This window comes from Odocoileus virginianus, chromosome 32 (assembly GCF_023699985.2).
Source record: "Odocoileus virginianus isolate 20LAN1187 ecotype Illinois chromosome 32, Ovbor_1.2, whole genome shotgun sequence".
Taxonomy (NCBI): Eukaryota; Metazoa; Chordata; class Mammalia; order Artiodactyla; family Cervidae; genus Odocoileus; species Odocoileus virginianus.
In genome coordinates, this window is record NC_069705.1 from 11,306,951 (window position 1) to 11,328,642 (window position 21,692).

The following is a 21,692-nucleotide window of genomic DNA, read 5'->3' on the forward strand; positions in this document are numbered from 1 at the left end:
CAGTGTTGCTCTTTCCTGGTGGTCAATGCTTCTTTCCAGGACATAATTTTAAACAGAAAACCTCAGGTCCCATTCAGTGCATGGGGAAGGCAGGGTAAAAACAACTCTCCTCGTGGTTTTTGTTTATTTGGTTTGGGATGTTTATATGCTTTGTCTGGTCTTATTGGCAGCATTGGAAGAAGCTGCAAAACGTTTCCAAGAATTAAAAGCACAAAGAGAAAGTAAAGAAGCACTGGAGATTGAAAAAAACTCAAGAAAACCCCCTCCATACAAACACATCAAAGTGAGTCTTCACCCACGAAAACGCTGGTATTCGACAGCCAAGGTGAAACTGCTCTCTTAGTAGTTAGAAGGCCCTGACTGACTTGTAAAACCTTTATGTTGATTACGGCTCAGTCTGTGCAGAACAACCTGACAGCTTCTGCCGGAGCATCCACTGGGAGCCGAGGCCGTTCCCCCGGGAGGGCGGGGGCTTTGATGAGCTTGCTCCTCAGCCTGTCCAGTAACCAACAAGAATGTAGGGATTTAGCCCCATTTTTCCAGAGAGCCAGAGCTGTTTTCAGCTTTATGAAATCGTCATCAACTGGTAGGAGGGGAAAAGCAGAGGATAAATGAGGACTCACATCAGGTTTTGGTATTTTTGTCAGCTTAGGAGAGGCAGCTGTTAATCTCAGCTTACTCAACTTGGGAAGTCTTGACCAGGATAAAGAGCCTCTCTCAGGGCGACCCCACAGGCAGTGGCGGGGCCAGGTGGGCCTGGGGGTCCCGGCGTCCTGTTAGACTCCCCCTCCCGCTTGTGGTTTTGTTGCCAGGCCAACAAAGTGATAGGGAAGGCGCAGACCCAGGTGGCGGACCTGTCGGAGATCCCCCGCTGCAACTGCAAGCCGGCCGACGAGAACCCGTGCGGCCTGGAGTCCGAGTGCCTGAACCGGATGCTGCAGTACGAGTGTCATCCGCAGGTGTGCCCGGCGGGCGAGCGCTGCCAGAACCAGTGCTTCACCAAGAGGCTCTACCCGGACGCCGAGGTCATCAGGACCGAGCGCAGGGGCTGGGGCCTCAGGACCAAGAGGAGCATCAAGAAGGTAGCATGGGGCGGCGGCGCTGGGGCAGACCGGGACCGTGCCTCTCAGACTGTGGCAGTAAGGACCCAGGACCCAGGGGTCATCCTACAGTTCTGGGACTTCTCGGGTGGAGAGTTTGGTACTTCTGGAGCAAGTAAGAAGTGGGTAGAAGAGCAGACGGTAAAGAATCTGCCTGCAGTGCGACCCGGGTTTGATCCCTGGGTCGGGAAGGTCCCCTGGAGACCGCAGTGGCTACCCACTCCAGCACTCCTGCCTGGAGAATCCCGTGGACACAGGAGCCTGGCTCGCTGCAGTCCGTGAGGTCACAAAGAGTCAGACACGACTGAGTGACTTTCACTTTGCCTGTCATCAGTCAAAAGGAGGAGAAGGGACATTGGTCATTCTAACCGAAATATTTTTTACTTGTTAAACAAACTAGATTTAACATAGGTAAAAGGAAAAATAGTAAAGTTAAGACCATACTGGACAGAAACTAGCAACCCCAGGATTTTGCTCCAACGTTGTAATTAGCCATGAAGCCCCGGTCAAGGCACTTAACCCAGGGGTCTCCATCCTCTGGGATCTAATGCCTGATGGTCTGAGGTGGAACTGACATAATAGACATAAAGTGCACAATGAAATGTAATGCCCTTAAATCATCCGGAAATCATCCCCCCTCTCCCCCATCCATGGAAAAATTGTCTTCCATGAAACCAGTTCCTGGTGTCAAAAAGGATGAGGACTGCTGGCTTAACCTCTCTGAGACTCAGTTCCTTCATCTCTAAAATGGACATAATAAGCCCTGCCCGACATGTGTAAGAGTTGTGGATAGTCTCAAATTAGATTGTATATACAGAGCAACTAGAAAAAGTTGAGATCTTTAATACTTATAAATTATCTTCATTCTTATACTTTGAGGTAATTCTTCAAAGCAGTCTGTTTAACACAGGAAATGCATGCCCATTGTGGAAAATATTTTAATCCAAATAACTCAATAATTGAAAATCACCAATAAATCCTGCTATTCAAACAGTGGCTCTTAACCTTTAGAGACCCTGAGAATCTTCCAGGGTCCTTGTTAAAATGAGTGTCAACTGAAATATTGGTGACAGGCCTAAAAATCTGTTTTTTAAAAAGTTCATCTTCTCCACCTACCCCCCCCCCACCCCCACCATCACCTGCTGATGTGTAGAACTTGGAGCCATGTTCTCTAAGAGAAGATGGGCCTAGTGGGAATTTAAAATTACTCCTGGCATTTTTCTGCCTTTAAAAAAAAAAATCACCTTTATAATGAAACGCTATATAACATAGAGCATAAACTCAATACAAAAAAGATAATAAAGAGTGAAATTCCTCAATTCCTATCCTCCTCACCAAAGAAGACCATTGTTCATAAGTTGGTGTGTAGCCTTTTAGAACTTCTCTGTGCAGTTAATACACACAAACGGAGAGAGGGCAATAAAAGAAGACCATGATAGTCCAGGTGGTGTGGCCTAACCGGGGTTGTAGTTGAGCAGGAAAGAAGTGGTTGGACTTCTGACATTTCGGAGGTAGTGCCTGCAGGATTCACCAGAGCATTGGGTGTGTGGATTGGGTCGCTTGATCAAAGGCTATCTGCATTTAAAGTGTCATCATATAGGGGCTTCCCCGGTGGTCCAGTGACTAAGAATCCAGCTTGCAATACAGGGGACACGGGTTAGATCCCTGGTCTGGGAATTAGGATTCTGCATGCTACAGAGCAGCTAAGCCCGAGCCACCACTACTGAGCCTGCCGCCACAGCTAAAGTTCTTGCACCACAACCAGAGATCCCACATGACGCAACGAAGATTGCCATGCCACAGCTAAGACCCAACGCTGTCAAATACCCATTTTTTTAAATGTCACCATCTAATGCAAACATTTTGATACCATTTTAACGCCCTGCGTGTCACTTGCAGGTTTTAACTTACGGTTTCAGGGGAGTTTGTGGAGCCATCCTGAAATCTACCCAATGTAATACAGTGTTGACACCTTTTAATAGTAGTTACATTTATTCTAAACCATGTTCTAAGTTACTAAATTAATGATATAATCAAGAGAGAAGAAAATACAGTCAGGATTACTCTGCCCTTTAGCACCTGAGGAATTGCTGGTGGAAGATAGTTGGTCATTTACAAAAGAGCTAAACTTACATAGTCTCTGAACAGCATAGTCAAAAAGACTGTAGCAATGTGGAGAAGGCTTGGGTACACTCAGAGACAGGAGCCCAGTGGGAGACTGAATGTACACCATCATCAGTCCCCTTCTTTTCACACATAATAGATTCCTAAAAACATGTGCCAGAGTTAAACAAGGGACTTCCTGTTATGAAGTGATTTCATTCTTAGAAATTAAAAACGTGTGTGCGTGCTATGTCACTTCAGTCGTATCCAACTGTTTGCGATCCTTTGGACTGTAGCCCACCAGGCTACTCTGTCCATGGGATTCTCCAGGCATCAATACAGGAGTGGGTTGCCGTGCCCTCCTCCTCTAGGGCATCTTCCCAACCCAGGGATCTAACCCACATCTCCCCCGGCTCCTGCATTGCAGGCAGATTCTTTACCACTGAACCACTAAGAAAGCCCTAAAAAAAATTATATTAAATACTAAATTAAACTTTCTTTTTGCTGTTGCCTTTAAGGATAGATTTCTAGCAATTAAAATTTTATTTATTTATTTATTTATTTATGGCCATGCCTTATGGCATGGGAGATTTTAGTTCCCCGACCAGGGATTGAACCTGCGCCTCCTGCATTGGTAACGTGGAGTGCTAACCACTAGACCACCAGAGAAGTTCCAGATTTCTACCTTTTTAAAAGTTCTTTATTTTGTTATTTTTAACCACAATTGAATTCACAGTTAATGGTTTTAAGTCCAGTAAGCAACTCTTTGAGGCTAAAGATTTGTCACTTTTTAGATGCCTAAAATATTTCTTTTACAAAATAACTAGACACATTTCTTCACAACCATATCGAGTTGACAAGACTTAACACACGTTTGATAACAGCACTTTGTCTTTTCAGTATTTGCCAGTTTTCATAGAATAGTAAACAGAAACCATAACAGATGGTTTCAGACCGTTAAAAGCCACAGAACCCTTTCTTCAAATGAAACATTAACTTGAATCTCAAGTGTATCAGACAAGTAAGGTGGAGCTGATTTGGTTTGAATTCCCCTCTATTCGGTCTTCAGTAAGGAAAACTCGCCATAAAATAAAGTGACGCTAGGTGGCAGTGCAGCCAAGATGGCGATGAGATCTGCCTGGGAGGGCAGTGACCAGGACAAGGGCAAGATGTTTTCAGCAGCCGAGGTCCAAGTCCGAACCACGTGAAGGGAGAGCCATTCAGGGCCTGCTGCGCACAGTACGTGCCTTGCAGAGCTGTCTTGTCACGGCGTCGCAGGTAGGGGGGAAACGCGGCTCCCTGTCGGAGCCTGTCCCATCGGTTACAGTAGGGGATAGGAGCCCCCAGAAGCACGCTTGTGTGGTAGCCAGGCCCAGCCCAGACGAGCTGTAGCTGCTTGAAGCAGACGGGCTCTTGCCCACGTCCCCAGTGGCCAGCTGGCCAGCCGCCCAGGTTCACCCACCATCATCTCCCTTCTCTTGTACCAAAATCACAGTCTTGTCTTTTTATCGGTGGGAAAAGGCCAAGTATCCATACATAAGGATGTTGGCTTATGCTCTTAATGACTCATCAGAATCAGAAAAGACACTACAGCGCATCTCTTTAGATGACTGATGCTCTCAGTTCTGTGATGCTGAGCGGTGAGCCTGGCTGGTGAGAACTTGGGTTGGGGGCTGGGGGAGGAACACAGGTCTGGTAAAAACAATAGCAAATACATATTAATTTACTCCCTGAAGACATTTCTCTGCCTTGGAAATGTATTTTTAACACCAAGAAATCCTATAGTTAATGCTGTTGCCCTAGATTGAATCAGCCAAGTCTTCAAGGTGAAAGGGTGATTCATGATTATGCATTTATAAACATGAGAGGTTGAATATATGGTATTTACACTTATTTTAAAAAGGAGCTTATTACTACACACCTTTTAGAACAGCAGAATGAAAAACAGTGACAATCCCATGGGCTTCCCTAGTAGCTCAGCTGGTAAAGAATCTATCTGCAATGCAGCAGACCCCAGTTTGATCCCTGGATGGGGAAGATCCCCTGGAGAAGGCAATAGCAACCCACTGCAGTATTCTTTCCTGGAGAATCCCATGGACAGAGGAGCCTGGTGGGCTACAGTCCACAGGGTCACAAAGAGTCAGACACGACTAAGTACACACATCCCACATGCTGATGCGGATGTGGGGAAGCCGGCTCTCCCAATCATGGGGAGTGTGTGGTGGGAACTCAAAATGATCCAGTCACTCTGGGAAATAGTTCGGCAGTTTTCTAAAAAAGTAAACATATGCTCACCATATGACCCAGCATTTATCCCAGAGAAATGAAAACCTTTGTCTACACAAAAACTTAATCAAAATGTTCACAGCAGCTTTATTTGGTACTAAAAGTTTTGTTACTCAGCAGTAATGAAACAATAAACTATTGATACCCGCAACAGCTTGGCTAGATCTCAAGGGAATTAAGCTAAGTTTTTCTTTAAAAAGCCAATCTCTAAAGGTTACATATTGTGATTCCATTTATAGAGCACCCTCAGAATGATAAAACTATAGGGTTGGGTAAGGTCCTACTCTTTAGCCCAGGGAACTGTATTCAATATCCTGTGATAAACCATAATGAAGAAGGGTATAAAAAAGAGAGCCTATGTGTATGTATAACTGAATCAGTCTGCTGCACGTCAGAAGTTAACACAGTGTTGTAAGTCAACTATACTTCCATAAAATATAATTAAGAAAAAAACTATAGAGTTGGAGAACTAATGAGGGATGGAGGATGGGTGTGGTTATGAAGGAGTGGTTCGGGGCATCTCTGTTGACAGGGAAGATTGGTGTATTGATTGTGGTGATGGCTACCTGACTCCCCACCTGGTCCACAGAAATGCACACGTGTACACATAACAACACATATGCACACAAACGAGTGCGTGTGAAATTGTCAAAATCTTGTCCCAGTGTCAATTTTCTGGTCTTATTTTGTATCGTTCTATTTCCAGGAAGGTTTTGGATTAATTCTCTTGAGTTACACATGTGGTATTTTGGAATGCTTTCTAATACAATACACTAATTGGTCCTCTTCATGTTGCATGCTCCTCTCCAGGGTGAATTTGTAAATGAATATGTTGGCGAATTAATTGATGAGGAAGAATGCAGATTGCGAATCAAGCGAGCCCACGAGAACAGTGTAACTAATTTTTATATGTTAACTGTTACCAAGGTAAAATTGCTTTTTTTTTTGGTAAGAACAAAGGATTTTTTTTGGTTTAGTCCCATAGTCTTAGGTTGAATTCAGTTTCCTTCCTCTAATTCGGTTTCGTTTCAAGCAAAACATAATGGTCTACAGTAGCCAGTATGCTTCCCGCTGTAATATGCTCATTATACCAGAATACAAACCTGAGGGATTGTCGCAGGTCACGTGGCATGGCGCCATGCGTGAGAGGGTGACCAGCAGCAAGGTTAACACTCCCGGATTTGAGCCCCAGCTCTTAGTCACTGGAAGACCTGGTCCTCAGTTTGTTTATCACCAGGGGAGAGAGTTACCTCTGCGATTCTATGTTACAAACCACCAGAAGAGTTCTGCTTCAGCAGAAAAATCCTAACTGTAAATCATTCTGTGTATTTAGACTTTTTTTTTTTTTAATGAGTCAGGAAAAAGGAATAGAGTCAAAAGAAAAGAGACAGTAAAACTTCTGATTTAATAGATGCAACTGTGAGTGTTACTTGAAGCACATCACTGCAAAACCTATTCTATTGAATTTCTCCAACAGTCCTCTGATTTATAGGTGATGAGAAACTGAGGTCCAGCCATGAGAAATGATGTGTTGAATATCTTGTTACAGCTTAACGAAGAACCAGGACTAGTACCTGTGTTTCCTGTGTTCCAGGCTCTCTCTAAAACTGAATCAGAATAGTATTAAAAGAACTAGAAATCATTGAAGAGTATTAGTTTAACTGTTATGTCACTGAACGTTTTACCACTTTCACGAATAGATAATTTAGAAACATAAAATGCCATTTATTCATGGCTGTTGACAGACCCTTTAACTCCCAGCCCCACTGCCAGTGACCCCTCCAGCCCTCCGGGCAACACTGGGGGGCTCCGCCCTCCAGAGCCTTTCCGGATTATCAGAGTGTAAATTCAGGGAGCCAAAATGTTGGGCTTCTTAAGATACCTTGAACTTTTATATAAGTAAATATAAATGACAAAGATTATATTCCAGACTCTAGCCTTTCCATCAGTCAAATCTCCAACTCTTTGTGCAGAGAAGTGTCTCACTTCTCCTCCCTCTCTCTTTGTGGCCTAAGTTCTTATCAATCTGTGCCCCCAGACCCCGGCCCCACTTCTAGCTCAGAGCAGGGGAAGAGGGCTGGCAGCAAACCACCATCATCCCTGTCTCAATTAGCGTCCCAGCTGAGCGTGCTCTGCTCAGAAAATACCTTTCCTTCGGCCCCACGGCCAGCTGACCTTCTAAGTGGCGCTATCTGCGGTCTGTTTCTAGAAACAAACTTTAAAAGAACCCAGACTTCACGCTGTCTTACTTGCACTGACCTGGTCTCCACGCAGAGAAGAGGACTCGGTCACTCGCCCCAGCAGCACATCTGTGAAGCTGCAGGTGGCCAGGCCTCGGCTGGTGGCGCCCGGGGCTGCCCTGTGGCTCTTGCCTGAGTTGGGGGTTTCTCCGACACGCTGATGCTCAGTTTTATGTCAAAGGAGCTCTCTCTTCCTTTCTTTTCTTTCTGAAGGACCGTATCATTGATGCTGGCCCGAAGGGAAATTATTCTCGCTTTATGAACCACAGTTGTAATCCAAACTGTGAAACCCAAAAGTGGACCGTGAATGGAGACGTTCGCGTTGGGCTTTTTGCTCTTTGTGACATTCCTGCAGGTAAAAGGAATTTAACTTGCTCCCTCCCCCAGGACACTATTTAAGTTTTGACACTCATGTATTTACTCAAATAAGATAAAGAGCTGTGTTTAGAATTATCTGCCATTAGGAAGTAAAACTCTGTATCCTGCAGAAGGGAGATTAATAGAAGTAAATTCGTTCTCCAAATGATTGCTGTCTGTGTAATGTAAGCAGATGTTTAAACTTTTGTTTTCTTTTTCTTTTTTAATTTAAAGTAATGAGCCTGCGTTAACATCAGCTGGTCTCCTGGCTTGTTTGTGGGAGCTTTCTTGTTTTGTTTTTTAGTTCGAAAGAGCATTCTGTTACAAATTAGACATAAAAAGCTTTTTGAAGCAGAGTCATTGCTTTTATTTTTCCTTACCCATTCACCATCATAACAGCAGAACTTAATTTCCCCTTTGTTAGAAAAATGGGTGGGAAGGGAAATGCCGTAACTGAAAGGGATTTAAACTGTGTTTCTAGCGCTCACTGGATTGCTGAGGCCCAGCCAAAGGAAGCTTTGGACCTCCTAGTTTGAATCCCTGGGTCTTCGGTTTGTATAGTAAACCTGCATTTTGAACTCTTTTTCTGATTATAATGTAAGATTAGCTACTTACACATTAGCTACTGAACATGGTATGGTTGTGACAATTCCACAGTCATATTGTTCACTTGTACACTAGGTGTGAATTTGTTTTAGAAAAAGAGGCCCAAACTAGAGCCCATTTTTCTTGAGCACAGATTTCAGATTCTCAGTCTCTTTCATAGTGTTTGACCGCTTCAGTGGAAAGGCTATGATGGCCTTTGTAGAATGTTTGTTTGCTTTAATCGTTGGCGGGTGGGGATGTTTTCCTCTAGTTTTGTTTGTTTGTTTGTTTTCCTTTCCCCATCACTGCCTTCGGTGTGGAACAAGGAAGAGGGAAGGGTCTTCATGTCAGAATTCTGTCTCTTTTTTCAGTGTGAGGCTGTGTCTTTGATGGCTTCTCTCTTCCCCGGGACTTGAGTATGAACAGTTCTCTCTCTTGTGGCCTAGGGATGGAGCTAACATTTAATTACAACCTGGACTGTCTGGGCAACGGCAGGACGGAGTGCCACTGTGGGGCAGACAACTGCAGCGGCTTCCTGGGCGTGCGGCCCAAGGTCAGTGGTGGGGAGGGCGCTGTTGGAGAGCCGTCTCCGGAAGAGTGGGCCAGGTGGCTTAGTGTGTGTTCCATCGGCTGTGTCTGCCTGAAGTTGAGACGCCAAGTCCCCACTGGAGTCTATATCTCAGTAAGAACTGTCAGGTTCTGAACACATTTGTATTTCTGATTGAATTGGAAGTCAGCAGACTCCTTTTCAAGAACAGTAAAAAAAAAAAAAAATTCACCATACCCTAAAACCCATGCAATTACTCACTTTAAATTGGTGGGTTTTATGGTTTGTGAATGATATCTCAGTGTTTTTGCAATTTTGAAAAAAAAACACCTATTCAAAAGTCAATGAAAATGAAGCATTGTTTTTGAAATAGAACAGTGTTCTTTTTCTTTTTAATTTGGCTGCACCAGCTCTTTGTTGCAGCACATGGGCTCTTTTAGTTAAAACATGTGGAATCTAGTCCCCTGACCGGGGATCGAACCCAGGCCCCCTACATTAGGCGCACAGAGCCTCATCCACTGGACCACCAGGGAAGCCCCAATAAAGCTTTGTTTTTCTTTCATTTCTGTTACGGGACAAGCCCTTCTGGAGTTTTAGCTAACTGGACAACAGATGGATTTACGTGAACCTGAGGTCGTAGGAGTTTCCTTTTCCGTAAAGCTTCATGCACTGTGATTGTTAAAACCATGATCCCTCTTTCCCGCCAGTCGGCATGTGCCTCCACAGCTGAAGAAAAGGCCAAAAACGCTAAGTTAAAGCCGAAGCGACGGAAACTCAGAGCCGAGCCCAAGCAGCTGCCCGAGGACGCCTGCTTCCAGTGCGGGGGCGGCGGGGAGCTGGTCATGTGCGACAGGAGGGACTGCCCCAAGGCCTACCACCTGCTCTGCCTCAACCTGCCGCAGCCGCCCTTCGGTGAGCGCCCCCCGCCCGCCGCGGCCCAGCCCCGTGGGCCGTGCCGTGGGGTGCGGAGAGGACAGCGGCCAGAGCAGGCACCTCCCAGTGCGCGGGGGGATGCCCGTGGGCGCGGGGCCGCTGTCTTGTGTTCCCCGCATGGTGTGGGACTAGGGGCAGAGCTCACAGCCACCTCGCCAGGACCACGCAGATCTCTTGTGGGCCGAGGCCTGGAGCTGTGGTCAGCCGGACGCAGCCTCCAGCCAGAGGGGCAGGTGGGAGGTGGCGTGTCTGGTGGGTGATGGACCCGGGCACTCACTGAGCTCCGTCCTTCTTCCCGCCTCCCCAGGAAAGTGGGAGTGCCCCTGGCACCAGTGTGATGAGTGCAGCGCTGCGGCCGTCGCCTTCTGCGAGTTCTGCCCCCGGTCCTTCTGTAAAGATCATGAGAAGGGGGCGCTGGTGCCCTCTGCCCTGGAAGGCCGGCTCTGCTGCTCGGAGCACGACCCTGCGTCCCCCGTGTCCCCCGAGTACTGGAGCAAGATCAAGTGTAAACTGGAATCACAGGATCACGGAGAAGAAGTCAAAGAGTAAACGGGCGGGGAAAATGTCCTTCTTTTTATTTAAAGGGAAAAAAAGGAGAAGAAAAAAGTAGAGGACGCATCAGTGCAAGAAGAGACCGCTGCGATGCAGGCAGCCTTGGCCAGCGGCGCCGCCTCGCGAAAGCAGGAGCGGGGAGCCGGTCCGCAGGCCGAAGCCGGTGGTGGGCTCTGCTGTTTTCAGTTCCGTCGGTTTGGGAATTCCTTTGTGGAGGGTTAGATTCACTTGGTCTTTTCTTGCCCTTTTACTGTGCTCCAGAGCCTTTGCAGCTGGGAAAAAAGAGCTGTCTTCGCTTTTTAAAATAAGAACAGAGAGAAAAGAAAGTTTTTTGTTAATGAGATACATTTAAAGTCTAGGATGTGTTCCGTGGGTGTACAAAAAAAAGTAGCCATCATTCCTTTATTTATTTTCATTTTTTAAGATTCTGAGACGCATAATTCAGATAGTCTGATCAGTGTATGTGTATACATGTGTGTTTTAAGTAGGAATTGCAGAAAGCCCTCTAGAGAAGGGTCTGGCGGTGTCACAGGCCCCTCTCCCGGGCGGGAGGGTGGCTGGCTTTGCTTTCCTTCCAGGTGTCTCTCATGGTCTTAGAGATGACTCTGTGGGAGGACTGCACCTGGCCTCCTGAAAACAAGAGCCCTCAGTGGATATTACGTCTGTGGTCTCACACTCGGCGGGCTTTCTGATGTGACTTTACCTGGAAAGGTATGTGATGTGGTTGCTGGTTTTTCCTTCTGGAGGAAACTGGAAGCAGATGGTCTCACCGAGTCTGAAATGTTCTCCGATGATAATGGGTGTTTTGGTGAAGTGCATTTATGTGGTATGTAAATGCAGGGTTCGAATGGACATTCCTGTTATCCTGGGGCACTGGTAAAGGCAGCTAAAGGCAGATGAAGGGCACGGACCAAAAGTCGGGTCAGAGGAGCACCCTTGTCTGTCCAGTGTGCTGTGGACCCTGGTCTGACTTGGAGAGAATGTTGGGCGTTTTATTTTCCGTCTCCCAGTCAAACATCCCCTTTATCAACTGACCACTCAGTTTCCTGATGGAAACTACACAAATGAATTTGAATTCGTGTGATTTGAGTAGCTCTTTCTGTTTAACTCTGCATTTGAGGGCAAGAGGGGCCGGGGCATTCCCCAAGTGGCCTGTAAATTGTCCAGTCCTTAGACTTGCCCCCACCGGGGAGGGGAGGCCACACAAACGCACTTCATCGCAGGAAGCACTTAGGGAGAGCTCCCGAGAAAGCAGTATTGGCAAGAATAGACGCTCGTGAAGCGGACTGTCTGCCCACACAACGCCCTTGCTTGTAGCGCTTAGGAACATTCTACTCCAGGATTCCCTGTATGGATCCATTAGTCCTGTCAGACCTTGTTGTAACACTGTACTAAGTAGAAGTCTAGGGTTAGCTTGAATGAACGTTACCTTTCTCTGTGAATTTTGACTGCTTACAATTACCTGTACCTGGCAGCATTTATTTTCCCTCCCGAAGTACCCAGTGACCTTACAAAAAGGCTGGGAAGATAGATGCTCCACAACATTCCTTCAGTTGTGCTGTGTGTCCCCTTTTTTCTTATCAATTTAGAGCTCTTCTCTAGAAAAAAGAAAAAAAATCTGTTTTGTGCCTCTTTTTTTTTTGTATGTATATGTGCAATTATACTGGATTTTTTGGTTTAAAAAAACAAAAACAAAACAACAAAAAAACAAACACTACAATTCCTTTACTTAAGCTCCTAAACTGCCATTTGCGTGATTCCAGCAAATAATTTTGAGGTAACTTATTGAGCCTCCAGTAATTCTATTGATTAGATACAGTCTCAAAAGAAAGAGCAAGATAGAAGATGCCACATGTGTTACCAAATGCGACTGCCGCCAGTCACATGAATTACAGCTCACCAAAACACTAAACTTTGCTCTTGAGCAACTATAGAGTTTAATGTCCTTTTAGAAAAAATAACTTAAGAAAATCTATGTTTTATCATACTAAAACTTTATTTTATATATGTATATGATAAACATTTGCTTTTCTAAACTTACTAACATGAAGGATTTCCTTTAATATTTGAACTGTAACTCGCGTTGAATCAGTATCCAACATGAAATCTTCTTGCTTTGTTTTGGACTTAGTGCTATTTAATATCTGACTTTTATATGGTAAGCCAGGGTATAGCCTGTATACTACAAATACTTTAGGTTTAAGTATTTTTATGCAGCTTTGCATTGTGTCACATTTTGTTTGTGTATCTGTAACAGAGCTCCGCTGAGAGTTTTCTGATTTGGGGTGGGGGACAACAGGGTGGGCAGGTGGGGCGGGAGGGGGTGGCTAACGGGATTGTTCTGCCATTTCAGAAATCAGGGTGGAAAGCAAAATTGCTGACTGCAGCTCTGGAGTCCCTGTCCGGGAATGTCCTCTAACAGTCTCAGAAGTGGTTTTAGTCCTGCCAGTGCCAAGGAGCTCTGCTTACTCCTGGTGGGGTCACAGGTTTACGTATTTTAAAGGTGCAGGCTGTGGAAGCAGGCGAAAGAGGGAGACGTGCTTTCTGTGTGCGTAGCATACGAGCAGTGTGCTTGCTTATGGTTCGCCATGAAATGCTGCGACAGACACGTTGCTTACTCGCAGCCGGAAGTTGTTATTTGATTTGCTAACTGTGAAATCTAGGTGTAGTCAGGCCATAAATGGCTGGTTTTAATTCTTATCCGAAAATGAAATAACATCAAGCAGCATGGGATAACGGTGGTAATTTTTTGAACCTTATGTTGGTTCAGAGAAAAAGTGAATGTTAATATTTTTGATAATCTGCAGAATGCTTCAGAAACTGGGTCTGTAACAACCAGAGGTGAGATTCCAGACTTTCCAGGCCCTGGTGGGAGTCGGGAGCTGCCTGTCGCTTTTGGGGGGAGGCGGGTAAGGGGGCTGCATTCCTGGAAGACGGAAGCAGCTGGAGGAAGTGAGTCACTTCTTGACTGTCTAATCAGGGCTACAGTTAGGAGTGAGGTGGGTTTTATTTTCATTTCTCTTTTTAACAAGTTCCCACCCTATCCTAATTCTCAAAAAAGCTCTGGCCTAAGCTGTAAAATAGGCTGACTTTTAGAATCATTGAAACTTGGAGATTTCTGTGTGTTCAAGTCAGGAACACATCTAAAGACTGAAAAAATAAAATAGGGAAGGGGGAAGGCTGCTCCCTGCTGCCATTTCCACAGAGTATTAGGAAGCAGGTCTGGGAAGAATGCTGTGATGCCCACAACCTCTCGAGATAATCAGGTAAAGGACTCTCAGACAGGGCAGCTGTCAGACAGCTTTCTTTCCTGATCGTGAAGCAGAGTTTCCTTACTTCATAGTAGCTTGTTGCGTGGTGTGTTCAGGCAGGGTCCAGCCCAGATCTGCAGTTTGGAAGGAAGCAGGCGGGCCAGCCGTGTAGAGCACAGGCTCTGGACTCCCAGGGATTTGTTGCTTGTCTCTCATTTCATTTTAAAACAGAAAGCTCTTCTTTAGCATTCACCTTAAAGTTAAGATGCTCCCGCACACCATGTCCCATTAGGATGAGAAAATTCGCCTCCATGGCGTGCTGACAGCTTGGGAAGCGCACACCAGTAGTTCTTCTGCAGAAGGGACAGCATGAAGGGACAGGGGAAGTTGCTCAATTGACGAGCAGTGCAAATTAGACTTGAATTACTTCTTAAAAAGCTGGTGTGTCTCGATCCCTCGGGTCAGAGCTGCAGCTGCAGTGATCACATGAAGTGATCACTCGGAACAACTTCCTTTGGCCTCAGGCCACCTAGACTTGGGCTTCCCTGATAGCTCAGCTGGTGAAGAATCCACCTCCAGTGTAGGAGACCCCGGTCTGATTCCTGGGTTGGGAAGACCCCCTGGAGAAGGGATAGGCTACTGACTCCAGTATTCTGGCCTGGAGAATTCCATGGACTGTACAGTCCATGGGGTCACAAAGAGCTGGACACAACTGAGCGACTTTCGCCTTCTTTCTTTCACCTAGACTTGGTCTCTGGTTATTTGTAAACAAAGAGAGTGGAACTCACTTCCATTTCCAGATAGGCTCGGGAATAGACTTAATTAGATAGCTTTGCCATGTACTGACATATACGAAAGAGTTGGAAATTTGTATATACTGAAATCTACCAATGTTTATCTGGGGTGGGGTACTGGGAGAAACGGGGTTACAGTGGGGTGAGGGAGGGGAATTATAATGTTTACCACAGGTACGAAGTAGTCACTTTAACACTGAGACCTCTGCCTCATTGAATTCAGGTTTTTTAAGTACTTGAAACTCCTCAAATTCTCCTTGTTTTACAGTTATTTTTAAATTTATGAAGTAGAAAGCATTGTTTTGTACACTGTTTTGTCTCTTACCCTCTTGAACTTGAGTTAGAGGCGAAGTTCTGCACACGGGAGCATCCACAGTAGGTCTCTCAGATTCAGTGTATGTCGTCGGGGAAGAGACTCCTGCATGAAATACCAGCAGCATTTTCATGAGTATTTCCTATGTATGTTTTTACTTTGTTATTTTGTCAACCCTATCCCCACGCACCTCCTCTTTCTTTTTAATAGATGCCTGTGTAGGGGGAAAAAAAACAACTTTGCACTTACGTTACACTCCTGAAATGCCGGGTGTGACCTGTGTGTTTCAAACCCATTTCCGTTCTTTCTGCAGTCAGTCCATGGCTTAAGTGACAAGTTCAGGTGCGTGTGGCACATTTGTATAAAGGGAGAGGAGGTAGAGAAATAACCTGTCCTTCGGGAGCATCTCAAAGTCATTAGCATGTAAGAGAAAGGGAGAAGAGGAATAGTTGCCAAAGTCCTTTATTCCAGTCCTTTGTCTTCTCGCATGACATCACTGCATCTGCTAATTGACAAGAAGGCACCCTCGGGTTCCCCTTCCCCAGCCGCCAGACTTGTGATGCACAGCGCTGTCAGTATCCATCAGATGACCTAGATGAGGGGTGTATATGGTGTAACTCTTGTCAGTTTAGAAGCAGACTGGATAAAATGTCCTTTTCCTTCATTGTCACTAACATTGCTCTTTATCTCATTCGTGCTGTCACATGCCCTCCATGTTAAACAAGAAAATCATATTGCCACTGATAACTAAGATGCTAAATGATGATTGCAACTGGCTAATAATAAGGTTCTTTTTATATATAAGGGTGTGTGCATAATTGGAATTGACATGAGAAATCCATTTGTATCCACTTGTGATATTGCACAACAACCACAGATACCTACAGATTCTGTTTTCATTTCCTCGTGATCTTTATGATAATGACCTTTGTAGATTGGTTATTTCTGTACTTTGTTTATCTGTAATAAACTTTGTAGATCCTGTGAAATGTTATTTTGCCTAAATCACTTGAGACTTGAGTCTTTAATAACAAAGCATCAATATTCACTAAAAGTCAATCTCTTTTTATTAGAGTTTCTGTGACTTGGCTAGAAGCTCCTGATAAGGATTAGTGTTCATTTTCCCTGGGGGGTGTTCCACTAGGGCATTACTGAATAATGACTTGATGTTGCCACATAGACTTCAAGATATATGATATTTTGGGGATTTTGTTGATTGGCCCATGTTTTATTGCATAGTGTGAAATGTTTAAAGCTTGGTTAACCTGTATATAGATAGGTTATTGTTGACTAGTTACAGTGTATTAGGATTGCCTGTAATATTTAAGCTTCTTACTACTGTGTGTGCTGGTAGGAACATATAATTTTTGTACATTCTATTTACTGAGATGTTACCTTTTTTATTTTACAAATACTTTGGGATTCGATTTTTTTTTTTTTTTTTTTTTTTTTGCTTCCGTGAGGATTAATTTGGAAAGATTTTTAATGACATTCCACTGATTTCCGATTTTGCTTGAGATTGACTTCAATAAATTGTCCTGTATGTTCCAAAATTAAATGTATGGACTTGTTCATTGTCACAACTTCTTGCTACAACTCAGTGACCAACAGGCCAACCTGGGCGGGAGGGGACCAGGGCAGGGTTGGCCGGTGGGCCCTGCAGCCCAGGTCTAGCGGAGCCACGGAAAACGGCAAGGAACCTGGCAACGCAGCAACAGGAAACGCGCACTCTGCGCGCTTCCCGGGAGCAAAGGCCGAGTGAGTACGAAGCGTCGGGGCGGCGTGGGAGGGCGGGTGGAGAGACACGCAGGGAACGACTCCTCCCTCCGCCCCGCCCATCTCCCGCGCGGCGCCCCGCCCCCGGCGCTGCCACGTCAGCCTTGAGCGCGCACCAGGCGATGGGCAAGGGGAAGGTGGCCGTGGCGTCTCTCGCGGCCGAGGTGGGCGTGCGGCTCGCGCTGTTCGCGGCCTTCCTGTAAGGACTTGAGCTCTGCCCCCTTCCCCGACCCCGGGCCTGGGCCCTCAGCCCCCCACCCTCCTTTCCGGGACCCGGCCGGGTTCCGCGCGCGCTTGCCGGAAGCCGCCGACGCTCCGCTCCTTTGTGTCCCCTTCAGGGTGACGGAGCTGCTGCCGCCCTTCCAGAGGCTCATCCAGCCCGAGGAGATGTGGCTTTACCGGAATCCGTACGTGGAGGCAGAGTATCTCCCCACCAAGCCGATGTTTGTGCGTGGAGGACCAGCCTGCCTTCTGACCGCGCTTTCAGGGCGTGGGCGGTCATCCCGGCTCCGCAGCGACATTTATGGGGAGTTCAGTGCTAGACCGGGCTTCGCGTCGCCGTGCTTCTCGGCGGGGTTGAGAGCGGATGTCCCTCCGCTTTGGCTCGGGAGACACGTGCTGGGGGCAGTGCGCAGGGCGGCCGGGGGAGCTCGGGGCCCAGGGGGCCGCAGGCGGACCCTGGACGCCACCCCTGCAGGGGAGCAGTTCAGGTCTGGTGTGTGACTTCTGCTGTCACTCCGCCCCTCTTGCTGTCGGAGGTTTTGTGTTTTCAAGCTGGTTCTGTTCTCTCGTGTGCTCAGCTCCGCTGTGTCCCGTGCAGGTCATCGCCTTCCTCGCCCCGCTGGCTCCCGTCCTCTTGGCCAGGTGTCTCAAGAAGGCGGACGCAGCCGACAGCCGGCAGGCCTGCCTGGGTAAGAGTGCCCCCCGTCCTCTGCCGTAGCCCCCCCCCCCCCCCATGGAGCTGGTGGCCTCAGTGTGTGGAGGCCACGTGCTGCGAGCCCCTGAGGTGACTCTGTCTCCCCTCTACCCCGCTTTTTCCCTGTGCGCTGTGGGTCACCTCCCGGGTACACCTGCGGGCACAGCAGTGTGTGCACCTGCGGCGCGTCCTCAGGCTAGGCCAGACTCCCCCCTGTGGCACCGCAGTGGCCACCAAGGCCCGCGTTCCTTTTATGCTCCAGTCTGACTGGAGGCCGACCACTCTGCTGTCCCACGAGACAGTGTCCCCTGTGGCTGTGCTGAACGAGGCAGGGACGTCTGCAGACCCACTGACAGTGAGTTTCTTTGCATTGCAGCGGCCAGCCTGGCCCTGGCCCTCAATGGCGTCTTCACCAACACGATCAAACTGATAGTGGGGAGGTGAGTGCCCGAGCTGCCGTCAGCCCTCCCCCGTCAGGAGAGGGCGGTCACGCAGCCCCAGCTGCATCTTCCCAAGCCTCCTCTCTTAACGCGTCCTCCCTTCCCTCTGCCTCGGTCCCCCTCTGACTCTCGGGCTCTTTTCCGCCCAGACAGCACATTTCCCAGTGCCACAGAGCGTGTCCTCCAGAGCACCCTGAGGAAGCTGCAGCGTGACTGACTCTTTCCCCTAACAAGTAATTATGTGCTGCAGCAGCCTTTTTTTCTTTTTCTGATTTAAATACTAACCTTGGAAAAAATAAGGTTTTTCTCTTAGTGGTGACTATCCACTCCAGTTTCACTGTTTTGCCTGGGATGCTATTTGATTGACAGTTAATAGGTTAATCGATGTCTAATACAAGGGAAGAACAATTTCTGGAGTTGTGAATGATCCACGTTCAGACCTGGCGTATTTCTTTCAGGCCACGCCCAGACTTCTTCTACCGCTGCTTCCCGGATGGACAAGCCCATGGAGACTTGGCGTGCTCGGGAGACAAGGCCGTGGTGAACGAGGGCCGTAAGAGCTTCCCCAGTGGCCACTCGTCCTGTATGAATACCATGTGAACTCTACGTCTGTGTTTGTTTTTTTTTTAATCATTGAATTTAACCCAAGGGAACTTGTGAGGATGGGAACATCTCACACACTCTTGTTCTTGTATCTAGAAATCAGAGGTCCCCCCTTTAACAAGCTTGAACCTCAAGTATTAAACATTTAAGGACAGAGGAAGTAGTTTCCCTTCATGAAATTTGAAAGTTATTACTGTATTATCTGCCTAAATCCTGCAGTCTCTCATGCTAGTCATAAAAATATTAACCAACCTTTATGGAAGAGTTACTATATAGTCAGGTACTTCCAAAACCATTTTAGATTCGTGTCTCATTTGACAGCATATTAGCCCAATGAGATGGGTTTTTTATGATCCCCATTTATATACGAGGAAACAGAGGCAATGGGAAGTGAAGTCCCATCGCTAGGATTCCAAAAACTCTTTTCCAGGTAAATGTCACTCACTTTGGGACATAATCCTTCATTTTCCCTTGTTTTCTCCTCCCTCATAACTGACAGTCGCGATCAGTGGTCTATACCAGAAGCTACAAAAAGGGCTAAGAACATGTTCATAACCCTGTCTTCTTTTCCTTTAAAAGACAAATACTAAGAGGTTTTCCTTCTTCTAGTTGCATTTGCCAGCCTGGCCTTCGCATCCTTCTATCTGGCGGGGAAGTTACACTGCTTCACACCACGAGGCCGAGGAAAATCTTGGAGATTCTGTTCGTTTCTGTCACCCCTACTCTTTGCAGCTGTGATTGCACTGTCCCGCACCTGTGACTACAAGCATCACTGGCAGGGTAAGTGAGGCGTCCAGGCCTTGGACCCACCATGGTTCTCCTGTCATTTGTCCCCCACACGTGGCCTGGGACACACCCCCAGGTATCTGCTGAGTGAACAGACAAATGCATGGAGGATGGTCTGGATCTGAACTGAGTGTGTGGCTTATTGCTACATGGAAAATGGGAAAGCACACTGTTCTTTTTTTTTTTCACTGTTATCTTTTAAACAGATTACCAAAGAGGGACATCCTAATCTTCCCATTACTTTGAAGCATCATAAGTTCAGAAAAAACTCTTAAGAAATTTTTTACAACCAACCTCAAAGTTCAGTTTACTATCTTAAAAATCAACTTCACTGTCAAGGTTTTTGTTCAGTAATGGAAGTAAAATTTAAAAAACATAAAATTGTAATTAAACCAAAGAAATTTAAGTTGAATGATATAGTAAAACATCCAAATTACAGAGTATCTGCAGAGAATGCCCAAAATTAAAAAAAAAAAAAAAAAAAGCTGACAGTATTAGCTCGAGGCCCTTAGGAGCTGTTCTGAAGGATAAACTAAATTTTTGCCAAGAGAGGCAACTCCTGAAGAGTTTATTCCTTCCTCTAGAACCCTTTGAATGGTGATGAGGGGTTTTTCATAGTATTCAATGAACCTGTTATTCTTCCAAACTAAAATAACTCAATGTAGTGAACTCAGAAAATGTCTTGTTATACTTACCTAACTAAAGATGTGTTTTGATTTGGTGTTTAAGGGAACAGCTTGATAATGACAATAGTGCAGCTATATGATAAAACTAAGAAAATCCCCCAAAACCGTAACCCTGGAATGCAGGGGTTTTGCAGGCTAAACGAGTAGCCTTGGCGGGTCAAGCTCCCTCACCGGCAAGCACGACTTGTGAGTGAGGGAAGGCGGTCTCCTCTGTCTCCATTCAGACGTCCTGGCTGGCTCCGCCATCGGCCTGACGTTCGCGTACAGCTGCTACAGGCAGTACTACCCTCCGCTGACGGACGCCGAGTGCCACAGGCCGCTGCCCCTCGGCCCTGCTCTTCCCGCCACGCAGAAGCAGCCCCGCGGCCCGCAGCCTTTCTGTGTTTAGACACTGGAGCCACCTCCCCGGAGAACAGGCCCATCGGCCCTCCTCTCCCCCCACGCCCAGGATAAGAATGTCTGACCTTTACCTCCTGAGACACAGGTGGGGACAGAGGCCCACAGGCTGGTGCAGTTTCGCCCTGGTGCCCAGGGATTCATCGAGAGGGGTTGAGGTCCTTCTGCACTACTGTTTGCCACGCACAGTCCCCCAACAGCGTACGAGGCTGGCCCAGCGGACTGGCATCCCAAGATCCAGTGTTTCCACATGTAACTTCAGTACGGTTCTTAGAAGGATTTTGTCACAAAGAACCGTTTACATTAGCCTCACTTTATCCTAGACACTAGCATTGATTACCAGAACTTAATTTCCACTTTCCATAGCTCAGAATCTTAAAATCCAGGGCATGAGCAATTAAATTATTTTACTTCGGTTTACTTTCTCTGGTGGGACAATTCCCCACCTGAAATAGGAAAATGTCCAATTCTGACTAATTTACCACTGTTATGCTTATCCAAGTCCAGCTAAATAGTGCTGTCCCTTCTGAATTCTGTGAATATAAGTGATTTGATAATTTGTTGACTTACTGAGTAAACACAGTAAACAAGGAAACGGTCAGGAGCATCGATTCAGGACCAACAGCGGATGCCGGTTCCGGCCCCACCGGTGTTGAACCCAGCTCACGAGCCGCCGTGCCTGCAGTCATGGCTGCAGACCTGTGCGAACGCACCCACCCTGCCACATGGCTGAGGCGGGAGAGGGTGCTCAGAGACTTACCTGGAGGACAGGCCAGCATCTCCTGTCCTGTCCCCAGTGGGCCATGAGGAACAGTTACGGGACATGGTCGGAACTGATGCACAGGACCTGAAACTACCCTTCTCTTTATGCTGATCACACTTTAATAGGACCTTGTTTTTTATTTCTTTCAGTAACATTTTCAGTGCACCTTTTTCCTTATGTAAATGCAATATGCAAATAAAATGGTGAATGTGGGCTTTGCACTTAAAGTTCCATTTGAGAACTGAAACATTTCAAGTTAAACACT

At 46.6% G+C, this 21,692-nt stretch overlaps 2 protein-coding genes across 12 annotated transcripts in view; both read left to right on the forward strand.

Moving 5' to 3' along the window:
* The window catches only part of NSD3 (nuclear receptor binding SET domain protein 3), a 104,783-nt gene extending 88,733 nt beyond the window's left edge, over window positions 1–16,050 (forward strand). For 5 of the 6 annotated variants that reach the window (XM_070459887.1, XM_020876344.2, XM_020876350.2 and 2 more), the window contains 7 exons: window positions 171–283; window positions 813–1,082; window positions 6,300–6,416; window positions 7,943–8,084; window positions 9,118–9,224; window positions 9,926–10,130; window positions 10,459–16,050. In XM_070459887.1, coding sequence (XP_070315988.1) covers window positions 171–283; window positions 813–1,082; window positions 6,300–6,416; window positions 7,943–8,084; window positions 9,118–9,224; window positions 9,926–10,130; window positions 10,459–10,700 — 1,196 coding nt within the window. In that variant the 3' untranslated portion in view covers window positions 10,701–16,050. The remainder of the gene's footprint in view (window positions 1–170; window positions 284–812; window positions 1,083–6,299; window positions 6,417–7,942; window positions 8,085–9,117; window positions 9,225–9,925; window positions 10,131–10,458) is intronic. The other variant, XM_020876348.2, reaches the window with a different exon arrangement.
* An 848-nt stretch (window positions 16,051–16,898) lies between these two features.
* On the forward strand, window positions 16,899–21,640 carry PLPP5 (phospholipid phosphatase 5). Of its 6 annotated transcripts, none has more exons than XM_020876224.2 (7): window positions 16,899–17,001; window positions 17,176–17,244; window positions 17,658–17,748; window positions 18,130–18,193; window positions 18,652–18,776; window positions 19,406–19,576; window positions 20,493–21,640. In XM_020876224.2, exons 1-7 carry the CDS (start codon window positions 16,960–16,962, stop codon window positions 20,654–20,656), a joined length of 726 nt encoding a protein of 241 aa, XP_020731883.1. In that variant the 5' UTR covers window positions 16,899–16,959; the 3' UTR covers window positions 20,657–21,640. The 6 variants fall into 6 exon arrangements, with proteins under 6 accessions (XP_020731883.1, XP_020731884.1, XP_020731881.1 ...); XM_020876225.2 differs by having other exon boundaries at window positions 16,912–17,001; window positions 17,176–17,284; XM_020876222.2 differs by having other exon boundaries at window positions 16,928–17,036; window positions 17,176–17,284.
* The last annotated feature ends 52 nt before the right edge of the window (window positions 21,641–21,692 follow it).